This window comes from Aotus nancymaae, unplaced genomic scaffold (genome assembly GCF_030222135.1).
Source record: "Aotus nancymaae isolate 86718 unplaced genomic scaffold, 86718_ANA_hifiasm-v0.15.2.pri h1tg000036l, whole genome shotgun sequence".
NCBI lineage: Eukaryota > Metazoa > Chordata > Mammalia > Primates > Aotidae > Aotus > Aotus nancymaae.
Window position 1 is genome coordinate 83,645,047 of NW_026988450.1, and position 16,108 is coordinate 83,661,154.

At 35.6% G+C, this 16,108-nt stretch overlaps 1 protein-coding gene across 4 annotated transcripts in view; it reads left to right on the forward strand.

Moving 5' to 3' along the window:
* Positions 1–16,108, forward strand: part of KHDRBS3 (KH RNA binding domain containing, signal transduction associated 3) — a 195,451-nt gene that overhangs the window by 90,929 nt on the left and 88,414 nt on the right. For all 4 annotated transcript variants that reach the window (XR_010345640.1, XR_010345641.1, XM_064384623.1 and 1 more), the window contains exon 5: positions 9,314–9,453. Coding sequence is in view for 2 of the 4 variants with exons in the window: in XM_064384623.1 (XP_064240693.1) it covers positions 9,314–9,453 (140 nt within the window). In the remaining 2 variants the exon portion in view is untranslated. The remainder of the gene's footprint in view (positions 1–9,313; positions 9,454–16,108) is intronic.

Consider the following 16,108-nt stretch of genomic DNA (forward strand, 5'->3'; position numbering starts at 1 on the left):
CATTGTTGAAAATTTACTAAGCATAAATATAATGGTTTATTTCTGCATTCTTAAATTCTTTTTCATTGATTTATATGCCTAGTCTTCATACCAGTAGTGTGCTCTTAATTACTTTAGCCTTAAGTAAATCTGGAAATCTAGGTTGTATAAATCTTCCAACTTTGTTGTTTTTCAAACATTTTTTTAGCTTTTCTGGCTTCTTAGCGTTTTCATGTATGTTTTAGGATCAGCTTCTTAATTTCTGTATAAGAAAACAAAGCTGGCTAGGATTTGATAGATATTATATTAAATTTGTAGGTCAGTTTGGGGATAATTTTCACTTTAACAATTTTGAGTTTTCCAATCCATGAACAAGAGATTTTCTTCACTTTTTAAAAAGATAAATTTTTAAATTTTTCTCAACAGTGTTATATAGTGTCCAGGGTGTCAGACTTTTCTTTTGCAAAATTTATTTGTAAATATTGTGTACTTCTTGAACTATTGTGAGTGCAGCTTTTGAAATTTCATTTTTAGATGGTTACTAGTGTACAGAAATACAATTGATTTTTGTATATTGATTTAATATCTCATGATCTTGCCGAATGTGTTTATTAGTTACAAGGTGGTGTTTTTAATAGAATCATTACAATGATTAAGTGGAATCCTAATTAGTGAAATATAGGAGCATGTCACCTTTGAATAAAGATGATTTTACTAGTTCCTCTTCAATATGGATGCTTTTAATTTTTTTAAATGTAATGTTGTTGTTTTCTGTTCTGTTCCGTTCCTTATTACACTGACTAGAACCATCAATGCAGTTGTTGCTAAAATTAGGAGGAAAGCATTCAGTCTTGCACCATTGGCTATAGGCTTTTTTTGTTGCTGCCCTTTGTCATGTTGACGTTCTTTTATATTTCTAATTGGTCAGAGTTTTTATCATGAATATATGTATAAATATGGATATTGAATTTTGCAAATCTTTTTCCACCTGAGATTATTGTGTGGTATTCATCTCATTTATTTTGTTAATAACAGTGTATTACATTATTAGTTGATTTTCAGATGTGAAGCCAAATTTGCATTCTGAGGATAAATCCCACTTGGTCATGGCATATAGTCTTCTTTATAGTCGCTAGATATTGTTTACTAATAGTTTGTTAAGGATATTTGCATCTCTAATTATGAGGGATATCGGTTTGTAGCACAGTATTTTTCTGGAGTCTTTTATATTAACTTAACAGTATTTCTGGTGCCCTTCATTTTTTCCTGTGGATAGAGTTGCCATATGGTATTATTTCTTTTCAGCCTGAAGGTTTTTCTTTAGACTTTTCTGTAACCTAGGTCTGCTAGCAAAAAGTGTTTTGTTCTTCTGGGAATGTCTTTATTTCACCTACATTCTAAAATATAGGTTATATAATTATTGGTTGATAGTTTTTGGTTTTTGTTTCTCCAGCACTTTGAATATGCTACTCTGCCACCTTCTGACCTCCGTTACTTTTGATGAGGAGAGTCATTAATCATTTTGCTGTTCTCCTGTATATAATCTATTGTTATTCGCTTGCTGCTGTCAAGACTTTTTCTGCTTCTGGTTTTCAGCAATTTGGCTGTGATGTACATGTTTATCCTATTTGTTGGCTAAGCTTTGTGCATCTGTAGGTTTATGTTTTTCATTAAATGTGGAAAGTTTTCATCTATTTAAACTTTTTCTACCTTTCTACCCCCCACCACACCCCCTAATTCCAGTTACATGTATGTTGATACATATGGCAGTGTCCCATGGATTTCTGAGACTCATTTTTTTTCATCCTTTTTTCTCTGTGTACCTTAGACTCAGTAAGTTTACTGGACCAATCTTCAAGTTACCTAATTCTTCTGCCAGCTCATACCTGCTATTGAACTCCTCTAGTGAATTTTTCATTACAGATAATATGCTTTTTAAATTTTCTTTTGTTGCAAGTCCAACATCTGGGCCCTCTCCAAGACAGTTTCTTTGTACTGCTTTTCTCCCCCTAAGTATGGGTCACATTTTCCTGTTTCTCTGCATGTTTCTTAGTTTTTGCTGAAAACTATTTTAGATAACATATTATAGCAAACGTATAATCTGATTTATTTTCTTCCCAGAGGGGTTATTTTTGTTGAGGTGATTTTTTTTTTTTTTGGTCTTCTGTTTCTTTAATAATTTAGTTGGACTAAATTTGCTGTCTGTCTTCCTCATAGTTACAGCTAATAATATCTCTTTTAACGTGTTTTTTCTTGCTTTTATTTTTAAACCTGACCTGCTAGAGATGTTGTCTGTGTCAGCACTGCTTAGTGGAAGCCAGGGGGAGCCAGGGGGAGCTTGTGCTCAGATACCTGTGTTAGGAAAGTTTCCATCTTCTAATGGTGGAGCTGTGTGTGTACATAGGGGAGTGGATCCAAAGAAGACTCTCATCCTGTCTGCCCTGGCTTTTCCCTTCCTCCAGGATTCCTCCTGTCTCCCCTGCATATATGTGCACTAGCCTTCAGGAGAGCATGTATGGAGAGCTTTGTCTCACTCTCTTGCTGTCCATGCACATAGCCTTCTATCCAGCCAGAGGTGTGTGGCGAGCTTCTCAAGACTGTCTTATTTCCTGAATCTTTGTCCAATTTCTGTCTAGCCTGATGGTCAGTTTCTTGATGTCACTCAAGACGGCAATACTAGGTGCATCCCTAGAGAAGAAGGCCAGACTCCATTTTTCTTACCGGAAAGGTAGTGCTTTTAAATGAATAAATATATCGTATTTTCAGTTTAGTATTTTGACCTTTAGTCAGTTTTCAGAGTCCTAAAATGGTTACTTTTAACCATTTGTCAGTTTTTATTTTGCTTTTTATGGCAGAGGCTTTGCTGAGCTCCTCCCTTAGCTGTACCAGAAGTCACATGTCATATCAGTTTAACTTATGTGATTTTGGACATTGTTCCTATGAGAATATGTAGTTTTACTTCATTCTTTTTAATGTCTGCATAATATTTCATTATATACATGTTAAAGAGTTTATTTAATTGCTCCTCAAATAATGAACATTAAGGTTATTTTTTATAGGTCACAATAGATACAGTGATCCTAAGATTAACCTCAGACATAAATATTGGCCTATTTTGTCAAATATATCTGTAGAGTAAATTCCTAACAGAGAGCCCACTGAATTTCAATGAGTTTGTTTTAACGATTTCATTTAAAAACTTTTTCTCCATTCTTCAGGCTAAAATACATCTGAATAGATTCTAAGCTCACTGGATAGTCAAGGCCTGCTTAAACATACTTAATCAAAATTTTAATTGCATTTCCTCTCTTTACAATTCATAATGGTGTTAATGTTATAATAGTTTCACTTTTCAGACAGGGAGTTAAAATGATAATTTAAAATGTAAAATTACAAAAATAAGTCATCTGTAAGCTACTATGAATGATTTACGTTCCCTATTACTTTAAAAGCATTCTTTCAAAGACCAAGAAAATTCTAATTGTAATGGTTATATCAGTAGTGTCCATTTGATACCAGGAGAAATAGTCACCTAGAATTTTTAAAAATTGTCCAAAATTAAATAGCTGTTAAATTCAGTTGGTTAAATTTAAGCTTAACCTCAGATGTGATTGATTCAAATTCCATATTTCTTTCCCTACTATACGATTTTTAAATGTAGTTTTTAAAAGATGATATCTTAAATGGACTTTATAGTTTTTGTGATATCGTTATAATCACCTAACCTTACTTAGAAGAATATTTTTTAATGTTTTGAATAGGGCCTAGACTGTGTTCTTTCCACATCCATATTTTTTACTTCATACAATTTGGTATCACATCTCCTAACACTTTTCAGCAGGGCAAATATTTAACATTTACATAGCACATTTTATTTAGAGTTTTACAAATCACTTATTTAGAATGTGCTTTACAAATTATGTATTAATCTTCACACATTTCCAGTAAAATGGCTGGGGACATGCTAATAGGCTTATTTTAGAGAGGTTGAAATAATGATGGAAAGATTCAGATGCTTCCCCTGAGGTCACAATACCTGAAATAAGTCAGGGAAAGAATCTATATTTACAATAAAATATTGACTCTATTCTTAATTTTTCCTGTCAATCATAATGACTTGTATTAGTCATCATTTGCCTTTCCTTCTTCCTGCTTTGCAAATGTTAGCTGATTAGGATTGCAACTTTCCTTTTGATTGGTGTTCATATATATTTTTTAAATTCTAGAATGACTTTCACAAGTTTTAAGTAATTTTTTTGCATTCCGCTTTTGAAAAGGAGTAGTATTTTTTTAAATTTCCTGAATTTCTTCATGTTTTTAATTCTAAATAATAAAGAATTCAGGAATCTGTCTCCTCTGAATCTTCTATTTACACTCAAATATGCTCATGTTTCTTCTGTCTTAAAATCCTCTGCTCCTCCCTACAAGCTATGATCCTTTCTCTCTTGTTCTCATTGTGGCCATACAGTTGAAAGAAGCTGCCTGCCTTTACTTTCTGTGGCTTACTGCTATTTATTCTTTATTCCACTGAAATAGATTCCAGCTCCACCTTTCACCCACACTACTATTTTTGACAGTAGTGGCTTTATTGTTAATGAATCCCATGGAATTAGGACTTGCTGCTTTGACAGAATGTAAATACAACAAATATATTCTTATCCTTCTCAGTTTCTTGCCACACCTTTTCAGTATACTCTGTGAAGATTCACTCCTTATTTTGTATCTAAGACAAGCTTCTCCAACCCATGGGCCAGGTGCAGCCCAGTAAGGCTTTGAATGCGGCCCATACACAAATTTGTAAACTTTCTTAAAACATTTAGATTTTTTTTTTTTGTTTACTTTTTTTTTTTTTTTTTGAGCTCACCAGGTATCATTAGTATATTTTATGTGTGGCCCAAGACAGTTCTTCCATTGTGGCCCAGTGAAGCCAAAAGATTGGACACCCCTGATCTAAGCGTTTTTTAGTTTTAGTTACTTACAGTTAGGTCTCTTGATTCATTTTGATCTAATTTGTGTGTATAACATGAAGTATTTGGGTCTCTCCCTTTATTTATTTATTTTTTTCATTTGTTTATATTTACATGGCTTTCTGATTACTGCAGCACCAGCTGTAGAAGACACTACTTAAAAAGCAATGGACTGTAACTTATATCTGAGCTCTCACTTCTATTTCATTGATCTTTATGTCTCTTTTATGCCATTACCACACGGTTTTGATTACTATAACTTTGCAGTAAGTTTTGAAATGGGGGCATGCCATCCCACCAACTTTCTTGTTTTTAAAGATCGTTTTGGCTGTTCTGGGTTCCACTGAATTTCCATATGAATATTAAGATCAACTTGTCCATTTCTGCAAATAAGCCAGCTGGGATTTTAGTTGAGATTTAATTGAATCTGTAGGTCAGTTGGGAAAGTATCATCATTTTAACAATATTAAGACCTCCTGTCCATGAACATTGGATATTTTTTCATTTTATTTAGATTAAAAGAAATTGTCAATGTTTTGTAGTTTTTAGTATACAACTTTTGCTTTATTTTGTGGTCTTATTCCTAAGTATGTTATTCTTAATGCTGAGGTAAGTGGAATTGTTTTTTTAAATTTCATTTTTGAGTTGTTCACTGCTGGTGTAAATAAATAAAACTGAGTTTTGTATATTAATGTTGTATCCTAAAACTTTGCTAAACTCCTATTTTTATTAATTTTTTTGTGGATTACTTAGGATTTTCTATACACAGGTTTGTACCACCTGTGAACAGAGATTGTTTTAGTTCTTCCTTTCCTGTGTGGATACTGTTTATTCCTTTTTGTTACATAATTGTCCTGGCTAGAACCTCAAGTACAATGTTGAGTAGAAGTGGTAAGAGCAGACATCTATGTCTTGTCTTAGGATAACACATTCAGTCTTTCATTGTTAAATATGTTGTTAGCTGTGGATTTTCCTAGTTGATGAGTGTTTTTATCCTCAAGGAGTGTTGGATTCTTCCATCAAATGTGTTTCTCTCTGTTAAAGTTACCATGTAGTTTTTGTCCTTTATTTTATTATATTATTACATTAATTTATGTTTGGATGTTAAACCAACCTTATAATCCTGGAATAAATTCACCATGGTTCTTGTGTATTAATTATGTTGCTGCATTTGGTTTCTTAATGTTTATTTGACAGCTTTAACATCTGTATGCTTAATATAAGCATATTTGTGTATAGTTTCCTTATCTTGTGCTTTCTATATCTGGTTTTCCTATCAGGACAATACTGGCCTCATAGAATGTGTAAGGTAGTGATCCTTCCTATTAAATTTTTGAAGAGTTTGTGAAAGATTAGCATTAATTCTTTAATTGTTTATTAAAATTCACTATTGAATTTTGGGCTTTTCTTTGAAGGAAAATTTTTGAGTATTTATTTTGACATTTTTCTTATTAAAGAAAAAACTTTTTCTACACACAGCACTTCTGATAGCAGATGTTCCCCTGCCCCAAATACCAGCCAATTCTTTGACTCTCCAGACACCAAATCAGTGTTCTCAGGTGACTTACAGTTCTGACACTCTGGAGATAGCATCTGACCTCACAAGTTAAAGATCAGACTGCTCCGCTTTAGGTGCCAGTTTTAAGTCCCAGGCCTCCCTTACTTCTGACCAACTTGACTACAAATTGAGAATACAGAACCCTCCTCAGATCCTGTGATTTGCCATAACAACTCACGTAATTCAGAGTAACAACCATTTACTATTACTGGTCACTGTAATGTAAGAGATACTATAAAGATGAATAGCCAGTTGAAGAGGTACATAGGGCAGGGTCTGAGCACAGGAGCTTCTGTCCCTGTACAGTTGGGGATGTACCACCCTCAGGGCAGACAGGTAGTTAATCAACCCAGAAGCTCTTCAAATCCCATCATTCAAAGTTTCTATGGAGGATTCATTATATAAGCATGACTAATTAAGTCTTTGGCCATTGGTGACTGAGTCAGACTCCAACCCCTCTTCCCTCCCCAGAGGTATAAGGGGTATAAGGAGTTAGGGCTTGAAGCTTCAACCCTCTAATTCTGCCTTGGTCTTTTTGGGAAATAACTCCTATCCTCCAGGGGTTACCTCATTAGCATACTCAGGTATGGTTGAAAGGGGTTTATTATGAGTAACAAAAGATGTTCCTCTCACCTCTATTACTAAATTCTAAGGGGTTCAGGAGCTCCCTGTAAGGAACTTGCAGCAGAGAACAAATAGACCTTTCTTATTATTTCACACATGTTATTGTCTCTTCATATTTCTGTTTCTTCTTGAGTCAGGTTTGGTAGCTTTTGTCCTTGTTCATCCATGTTGTCTACATTACCAAATATTTTGGCATATGGTTGTTTGTAGAATTCCCTGATGATCTTTTATTTCTTTAAAGTCCAAGTGATGCCCCATTTTCATTTGTAATTTTAACAGTCTCTTTTATTCTTGGTGAGTTTAGCTAAAGGTTTATTAATTTCGTTAGCCTTTTAAACAAACAACTTTTGATTTTGTTGATTTTTCTCTATGTTCTGCTCTTTTTCATTTTTTTCTGCCCTATTTTTTGTTGTTTTTTTCCACTTACTTTGGGTTTGATTTGTTTTTCTGTTCCACTTCTAAAGTTAAAAGGTTACATTATTGGTTTGAAATCTTTTATTTTATAAAAGTAGATATTTAAGAATTGAGCCTAGGAATTCAGGCCTGGAGTGAGCCATGATCGCACCACTGTACTCCAGGCTGGGGACAGAGTGAGACCCTGTCACCAAAAAAAAAGTAAGAGAGAAATACAGCAAGAAAGACTCCTCAGTAATCTTAATTTTAAACAGTTAAAGTTATTTTTAATAGGACTTAAAGTTTTGCATGATTTGACCTCCACTCTGCCTTTCACTTTAAGCTTCTATTTCCACCCAGATTGTTTTTACAACTCAGCCATTTAGCACCTCTTTTGGTTCCCTGAACTCAGCATTACATTTCTTTCTTTCTTTCTTTCTTTTTTAATATTTGTTTGTTTGAAACAGAGTCTCACTTGCTCACACAGACTAGAGTGCAGTGGCATGATCATGGCTCACTGCAGCATCCCCCTCCCAGGTGCAAGTGATCTTCCCACCTCAGCCTCCCAGAGTGCTGGATTACAGGCGTGAGCCACCATGGTCAGCCTGCTTTAGGTTTTTTTTTTTTTTTTTTTTTTTTTTTTGAGACGGAGTTTCGCTCTTGTTACCCAGGCTGGAGTGCAATGGCGCGATCTTGGCTCACTGCAACCTCCGCCTCCTGGGTTCAGGCAATTCTCCTGCCTCAGCCTCCCGAGTAGCTGGGATTACAGGCACGCGCCACCATGCCCAGCTAATTTTTTTTTGTATTTTTAGTAGAGACGGGGTTTCACCATGTTGACCAGGATGGTCTCGATCTCTTGACCTCGTGATCCACCCGCCTCGGCCTCCCAATGCTTTAGGTTTTAAAATGTGTTTTTCCTTCTGTGTGTGATACTCTGCTGTCCATCTTCTGGTAATTAGTTCTCATCCTTAGGCAGCACTTCTTGTAACGAACTTACTCTTTCCTTTTTGATTCTTTAGGCCTGAACTTTCCCTTTTCTATAAAATAGATTACACTTGCAGTTACCCATGTCTTGGTTGATGATTGTCGAATGGAGTTCAGGGTGCTAAGGAAGAGGGAGATATCAAGGATGACTCCTAGAGTTTTTTACTTGAATATTTGGATAATAGTGTAAGATGAAGAAGAGCAAATTTTCAGGAATAAGATTTAGGTGTTCAATTTTGAAAATGTTGAATTTCACAACTTGTATAGTTTTCTGTTGGAAATATACAAAAACCCTGTGTTCCTGTGGTTCTTAGCTACATGAAAGCTATCCTATTGCGTGTGTGTATATATATATATATATATATATATCTCCTTCCTCTTTGCTAGATTGAAGTCTTTGAATGCTGGGCCATGGCTCAGTTCCTCTTTGTTTCTCTGTTACTTGGTTCAGCATAGGTAATTAATACCTGCTAGTTGAATTGCGCTGTAAATAACAATGCCCATATATCAGTTTTAGGATATTTTAATTTTATTGTAAATGTCTCACTTGGAAAGTATGCCCAAAGAAAAGAGTTAATGGCTGATTATAGCAAATTTTAGCTTGAGGAAAAAATGCTGTAGTTTTCTTTCTTCCTTTTTTTTTAAAAAAAATTTGTCATTGCATTTTTATTTTAGTAAACTTGTATCTTGTCTTGTAAATTTAACTATTTTCCTAACGCTTTTTTCTATTAAGAATTACTTGTATTTTCTAAATATTTTTATATTTCGAATATGAGTTGAATTATACTATCTTCTGTCTTTTGTGTAGGATTATAATGATGAGATCAGGCAAGCACAGCTTCAGGAATTAACATATTTGAATGGTGGTTCAGAAAATGCAGATGTTCCAGTGGTTCGAGGGAAACCCACCTTGCGTACAAGAGGTGTACCAGCCCCAGCAATAACCAGGTAGGTGTAATTTTTATTTTTAGGTTAACATACCATATTCCTTTATTAATAGCCCAAACCGGTTCTATTTAAACAAAACTTGTATTCATCTGGGCACAGTGGCACACACCTGTAGTCCCAGCTACTTGGGAATCAGGCCAGGAGTTTGGGGCCACTGTTTTCTATGATAGTACCTGTGAATAGCTGCTATACTCCAACATGGGCAACATAGTAAGACCCCATGACTTTAAAAATAATAATAACTTTTTTAAGCCTATAGTCAAACAACGTGATGTCATATTAAGGGGATTTGCTTTGGAGTGAGGTGTTCTTGAGCTTAAATATAACCTGTGACACTTCTTAGCTTAGGTAATAAGTGACACGTATTAGCTTAACTTATTATTCTAGGTAAATTATTATTGTCTGTAATATTAATTTTTAATTATTTAAAATGAGGCTTGTTTTTTATGTAAGTAATTGCATTGATAGGAAGATTGGGATAGCAGTCACTTGTTTAGCCATTGAGTAAACCATCAGGCTAATTCATTGCCACACCACCAATGCTCAGCACAGTGTCAGACACCAAGTCAGTGTCCACGTGGGTGTTTTCTTTTTATTCACCGTAAATGCTCTATGGTATCTGTAAATTCCTGAGCTGGTCTAGGCACACAGATTTTTTATTTCTGTCCTTGCATTGGTGATTAATGTTAATGGGAAAAATGTTTTAAAGAAATCATAAATCTGATATGACTATCTCAAATTTATTTGAAAATTATTTTTAATTTTTTAATCTTTGTCCAAAAAGAGGTCAGTGGAAAGAAGAAATGCAATTTTTTTTCAGTTAAACTTATAAGTATGGATAGATTTTTTATTTTAGATAGAATTTTGCATGAAAAAAATTAAAATAGCATTCTTGTATATCTCTAAGTTTATTTGGGAAAACAAAAAGTCACTTCCTCAGTTATGCATTGGTGATCAGACGAATGTCAGAGCAGTTGCAAATGTAGTAAACATAGGTATGGGCATGACACATATGGATTTTCTCTCTTAATAAAAAGAGCTAATAATAATAGGGTTGCTATTGATGATTTCATGAGATAATTTATGTAGGTAGTAAGTGGTAAATCTCTCTCATTTCTATTTTTTCTACCATTAAATTTACTTAAAATCTTAAGAAATTACTTACCTGCTACATTATTTTCATGTGGGTGCTGTGACAAATTACTACAGATTTTTTTGGCTAAAAATGATAGAAATGCATTCTCTCGTAGTTATGGAGGCCAGATGTGAAAATCACTATCACTAGGCCAAAGTCAAAGAGTTGGCAGGGTCGCTCTCCCTCTGGAGGCTCTCGGGGGGATTTCTTTCCTTGTCTTTTCCAGTTTCTGATGACTACAGCATTTTTTGATTTGTAGGCATATCACTCTAACCTCTCCATCCTCACACAGCCTTCTCCTCTTAAATCTATAATCTCCTTCTGCCTCCCTTTTACAAAGAGACGTGGTTATATTTAGGGCACACCAGGATAATCCAGAGTAATCTTTGTATCTCAAGATCTAAATTGTATCTGTGAAATTTCTTTTTCTAGATAAGGTAACATGAACAGGTTCCTGGGATTAGGACAGCATAATTTGATTGGCCTACTATTCATCCTACTGCATTTCCATGTTAGTTTTATCTTTGTTGTGATGGGAGCCTGTACATTTTCTCAAAATATGCCAAATACAACAAAATACATTTTAAAAACTCTTCTGAAAGTCTCCAAACTTGTCTTATCCCTACATTACCAGTTTACATTTGTTTGTTTATTTGTAAATTCAGGTTAAATAGTATGTGTTCATAAGTGGCTAGGTCCATTATTGATGCCATAGCAGATCGCAGACCTCCCAATCAAAAGGCATTGTCTCTTACTCCTTTGAAACAATAGACATTCAAACATCTGTCCTCTAATCTCACCCAAAAAGTGAGCAGAAAATGCATATAGATAAGTAAAAAGAGAAACAGACCAGGCACAGTGGCTCATTCCTGTAATCCCAGTGCTTTGGGAGGCCAAGACAGAAGGATCCCTTGAGGCCAGAAGCTTGAGACCAGCCTGAGCAACATAGCCAGACCCTGTTTCAACAAAAATAAACTAAAAAGAGAAACATAAGTCTCCCAGACATCACATACATATGTCAGCATTCCAGTCTTCTTGGTGAAATATAGATAAAAGTCTCCAATGGATAGCCATAAATTTGCCTTCATATAATGTGGTAATATTTTTAGTGGCATTCCCGTTTGCCATATTCAGTTCCTTAGTCTTTTTTATTTTGCCTTTAAATTAAACCTCAAGTAATTTTTTTCTTTAATCAGCTCTGCCATCCTTCTCAGTCTAATCCACATTACTCTTCCATTTTCAGTCACAATGACTTTTTCAAATTAAGTGTGATCTTATATTTTCCATGCTTAAAATCTTCAGTGACTTATTTTCCAGTTAGAAGAGAATCCACACTTCCTCATATGCACTTACATGATCCGGCACTTGGCACTCTCCTCCCCTTCCTGACTCTATCTTATTCCACTTTTCCATTGTCTTAACTCCAGCCTTACTGGTCTTCTTTCTGTTGTTCCTTGAATAGCCACAGCTCATTTCTTTCCCAGATCCCTCCCATCTACTCTTCCTGTCCTTGGAGGCTTTGTCTCCAGGTGTCTGACTGCCTCCCTCTCAGCATTGCATCCTCAGCATACATGAGCCCCTGGTCAGAGAAGCCCTTGCCAAGCACCCAGTGTCAAGGGGCCATCCTCACAGCCAGAAGCTGGTTCAGCACACCCAGTCTTGGTGGTGTCATTTGTCAAACTGATTTACCTTATTTATTCATGCTGTCATTGGTTATTCCTTATTGGTAATGTAAATCCATAAAGACCCATGTGTTCCTAGTACCTTACATGTGGTAATTGCTCAGTAAACAATAACGTGAATAAAGTGCTAAAGCACATTCTTCACCCTCTTTCTGATCAAGTGTTGACCACTAGAAATATTCTTTTGTTAATGCTGATCCTATTTGCTGCAGGACCGGGTATGTCAAAATACTAGTTTTGTCTAACTCAACACTTGTGAGTCCTCCAGGATGCTGCCTTCTGTTCCTCTCCTAACATTCGGTGGTTTCTGTGCTGCTTTTCCGTTGGCCTTTGCTCTGGCCCTTTCTTCCACATAGAAGCAGTCCTACCTCCCCACATTTGATACCAGAAGCAGCAGGAAGAAACATGAACAAAGGAGAGTATGCCCTCTTCCTAAGTAATAAGTGTGTGTTCACAGATATTGGGTGCTTAATGTGGTAGTTTTAAGTGAGAACATTAGACTATCCCAGTCACCCAAGGTCATTTATCAGTTTTCATTGAATTGGGGAAATTTTCAGCTACTGTTTCTTCAGGTATTTTACTTGCCCCTTTCTCTGTTTCCACACTATGGGAACTGTCAGCCTAAGATAATCCTTTATAGTTTCATTTCAGCATTAGATCATATGTTACTGATTTTAATGATGTCACATCTTTGTAAAGCTAGTATTTTAGCAGGTGCTGAGATAAACAATAATTATTATCTGAAAATAAGTATGGATCGGGAAATGAAAGTGACAGTGTCCTATCTGATCCCATGTTTTGAGAACTTATGTAGCACTCTATAGACATAATAATTGCTGCTATTTAATAATGAAATAAAATATTTCCTTTCAATTATAATACATATTATAAAATAATATATTATTTCTCAAACAGCGGCAAAGTTGTTGGGAAATAAGTATGTAAATTGTTTGGTACTCACAATTCGATCACCAAATTTGTTACGTATTGGTTTGGCCTAGGGTAAATACCATGAAAAAAATAATGAAACACTGAAGACATTGTGAATTGAGAAATTTAAGTCATGTGTCTTTATGATCTTGTCCTATAGGCTGAGTCTCTGTTCATTTTCTGTTATTTTTTGTGTTTTACAGACCAGTCTATGTCTTGATGTAGCCTCAAAGTTCACTGACTCCTTCCTTTGTATTTTGAAGCCAGTCCAATGATTTTTTCATTTCAGATCCTTTTTGTTTTCAGATGCAAAATTTTCATTTGAGTTTTAATAGTTTTTACTTCTCTGCTGAGTTTTTTTTTTTTAATCTGTTCATTACCAGGATATTTTCTTTTGTAATAGACCCAGGTTTGCTTGCTGGCTGCTCAAAAGCCAAACACAAGAGGCAAATATAGGAGGTGAGGGTTGATGGGAAGAAAAGCAGGTTTAATTAGAGAGTCAACCAATTGAGAAGATGGTGAACTAGTGTTCTAAATTTTAAAATTTACCCTATGGTTTTTAAAGGGAAACTTGGTGTGGGACACAGGTGGGAGTGCTGCAGAGCACGGGGGCTGTGAGTCTTGTTCCAGTGACTATCCTGGATAATCACCCACCTGGAAGCCTGGCTGGTGTTACCTTGACTTCAGACCAGTGGTGGTGGACTAATTGTTCTTGACTCCTGCTAAGTGAGGGGATTCCACAGGGGCTTTGTGCCTGGTTTAAGATTATCCTCTGGAATTTCTTAGGCAAGAACATAATTTGATAAGCATGCATTGCTAGAGGGGAGTTTCTAGAGAGGGAAAGAATGAAGAGGTGAGACAAGAGGGAAGGAAGAAAAAGTGGGTGATTTTTAAAACTGAGATCCCTGCTTATACTTTTACACATTATAAATTTTTGAGAGCTTTGTTTAATTCCTTCTCTGCTAATTAATCTGGTTTCATTGGAGTAAATATTGTGCTATGAAAACTCTGGAATTTGTTATATTCCTCCAAACAGTATTGCTTTTATTTCATTTTTTAAGAGTATTTTAGCAGATAGCTTAATTGAACTCCAACCGCAGACTGTATCTGTTGGTAAGCAGCTAAAATCTCAGATGAGATCCTCCATCCTTTTAAAGGATACTTAGGGTCTGCTGTATGCATTTGTGGTTCAGTGTCACTGGAGAGTTGGGGAGAGTTCATACACAGAATTTGTGGCTCCCTACCTCTGGCTCTTTTCCTTCTGCAGTTCCTTCCTCACTTTCCAGCAGCTGTGGTTGCTCAAAACTTTGACTTGTGATTCTTCAGGCAGCAAAGACTCAGCCTTCCATTGGAGTCTTAGCTGCTCAGCATGCCTCCTGCAGCCTGTCCTCATGCTAAACACCCTAAGAAGTCACTTCATTCAGTTACCTTTCTTCAAGTGTCAGAAGCCCTTTAGAATCTACCTAGTCATTACACAGTAACTTCAAGTAATTGTTTTTTGTATTTTATCCAAAATTTAGTTTTTGTCCAAGGTTTGGTTTGGTTGGAGCTTATGTTGTTATACTAGAAATAGAACCTTGTGGTTGTGTTTTGAGAACACACATGTGCCGGAAATTTCCTATGTGTGGCTCTTTAATGCCTCACAATAGCCATGTATAAGCTAAATATTATTATCCTTATTTTATAGATGATGAAAGTAGGACTATAAATACAGAGTTATACATCTTCTTCAAGTGTTAATGCAGTTAGTTGTTAGTGGAGTCAGAATTAATACCTAACTACCTCAATTGAGTTGCTGCCCTCCTATGTTTCCTCTGTAGTTTTATATTTGAAAAATAGTACTCCCAATGTTTGCTGAATATACTAAATTTCTTATTAGCAGGCATTCTCTCTGAATATAAATGTAACATTAAAGTCGAAGTCCTTCACATTAGAGGAGGAAGTTACCTGAATTTTTTAATGTCAAAATGTTATAAGCCAAAGCCAAAGTATTATAATTTCTTCATAATTCAATCAAACACAGTAAATTAAGTCTCCCAAGAGTGTAAAACTAGAAACAGTAGAGGATGAAATAAATTAGCTGATGAAAGAAATGCCGAGATAGGAATTAACAACAACACCTTAATTATTAAAGTTATATTTTGGCTGGGCACCATGACTCAGACCGGTAATCCCAGCACTTGGGGAAGCCAAGGTGGTAAGATCACTTGAGCCCATGAGTTTGTGACCAGCATAGGCTATATAATGAGTCTTACCTGTACAAAAAAAAATTAAAAATCAGTGGAATGTGGTGGCACATGCCTATAGTCACAGCTACTCAGGAGGCTGAGGTGGGAGGATAGCTTGATCCCGGGAAGCAGAGGTCGCATAAAACATAAAGTTTTTTTTTAATATTTAAACCTAATAATATATCATCAATTGTACTTAATCCAGATACACATATTACAAAGCCATTGCTTTGGCTGGTAGAACAAGAAACAGTTAACAGAAGTAACAGTCACATTTACTTCTGCTAAAGAAAACAGCGCAGATCCTTTAATGGACCCAAGTGGTGGCAGTCTTCATTGACTGGCTGCATAATTACTCTTGAACACCTCTGAATTAACTGCCTGCATATTAACACCCTTGGACACACCTACAGCAGCTGAATGTAGTTGGAGTTGACCACTTGTCAGGATGATGAGGAAGTGTGTTAACTGCTGTGCCAAAGAGCCTTTAAGCTATTCCCTTGTGATTATTAATAGCACTGTTAACAGTGGTTTGGGTCAGAAAACTCAGTGCAACTGAGTGAAACTCCATCCTGGATACAGAGAATAAAGAGGTTCTCAGATGTGGAAAACATGTCAGTCTGCACTTTTGTAAGCACTTCCCGAAGGCCTCAGAAGAGAGATTACATCAGAGATTTTCA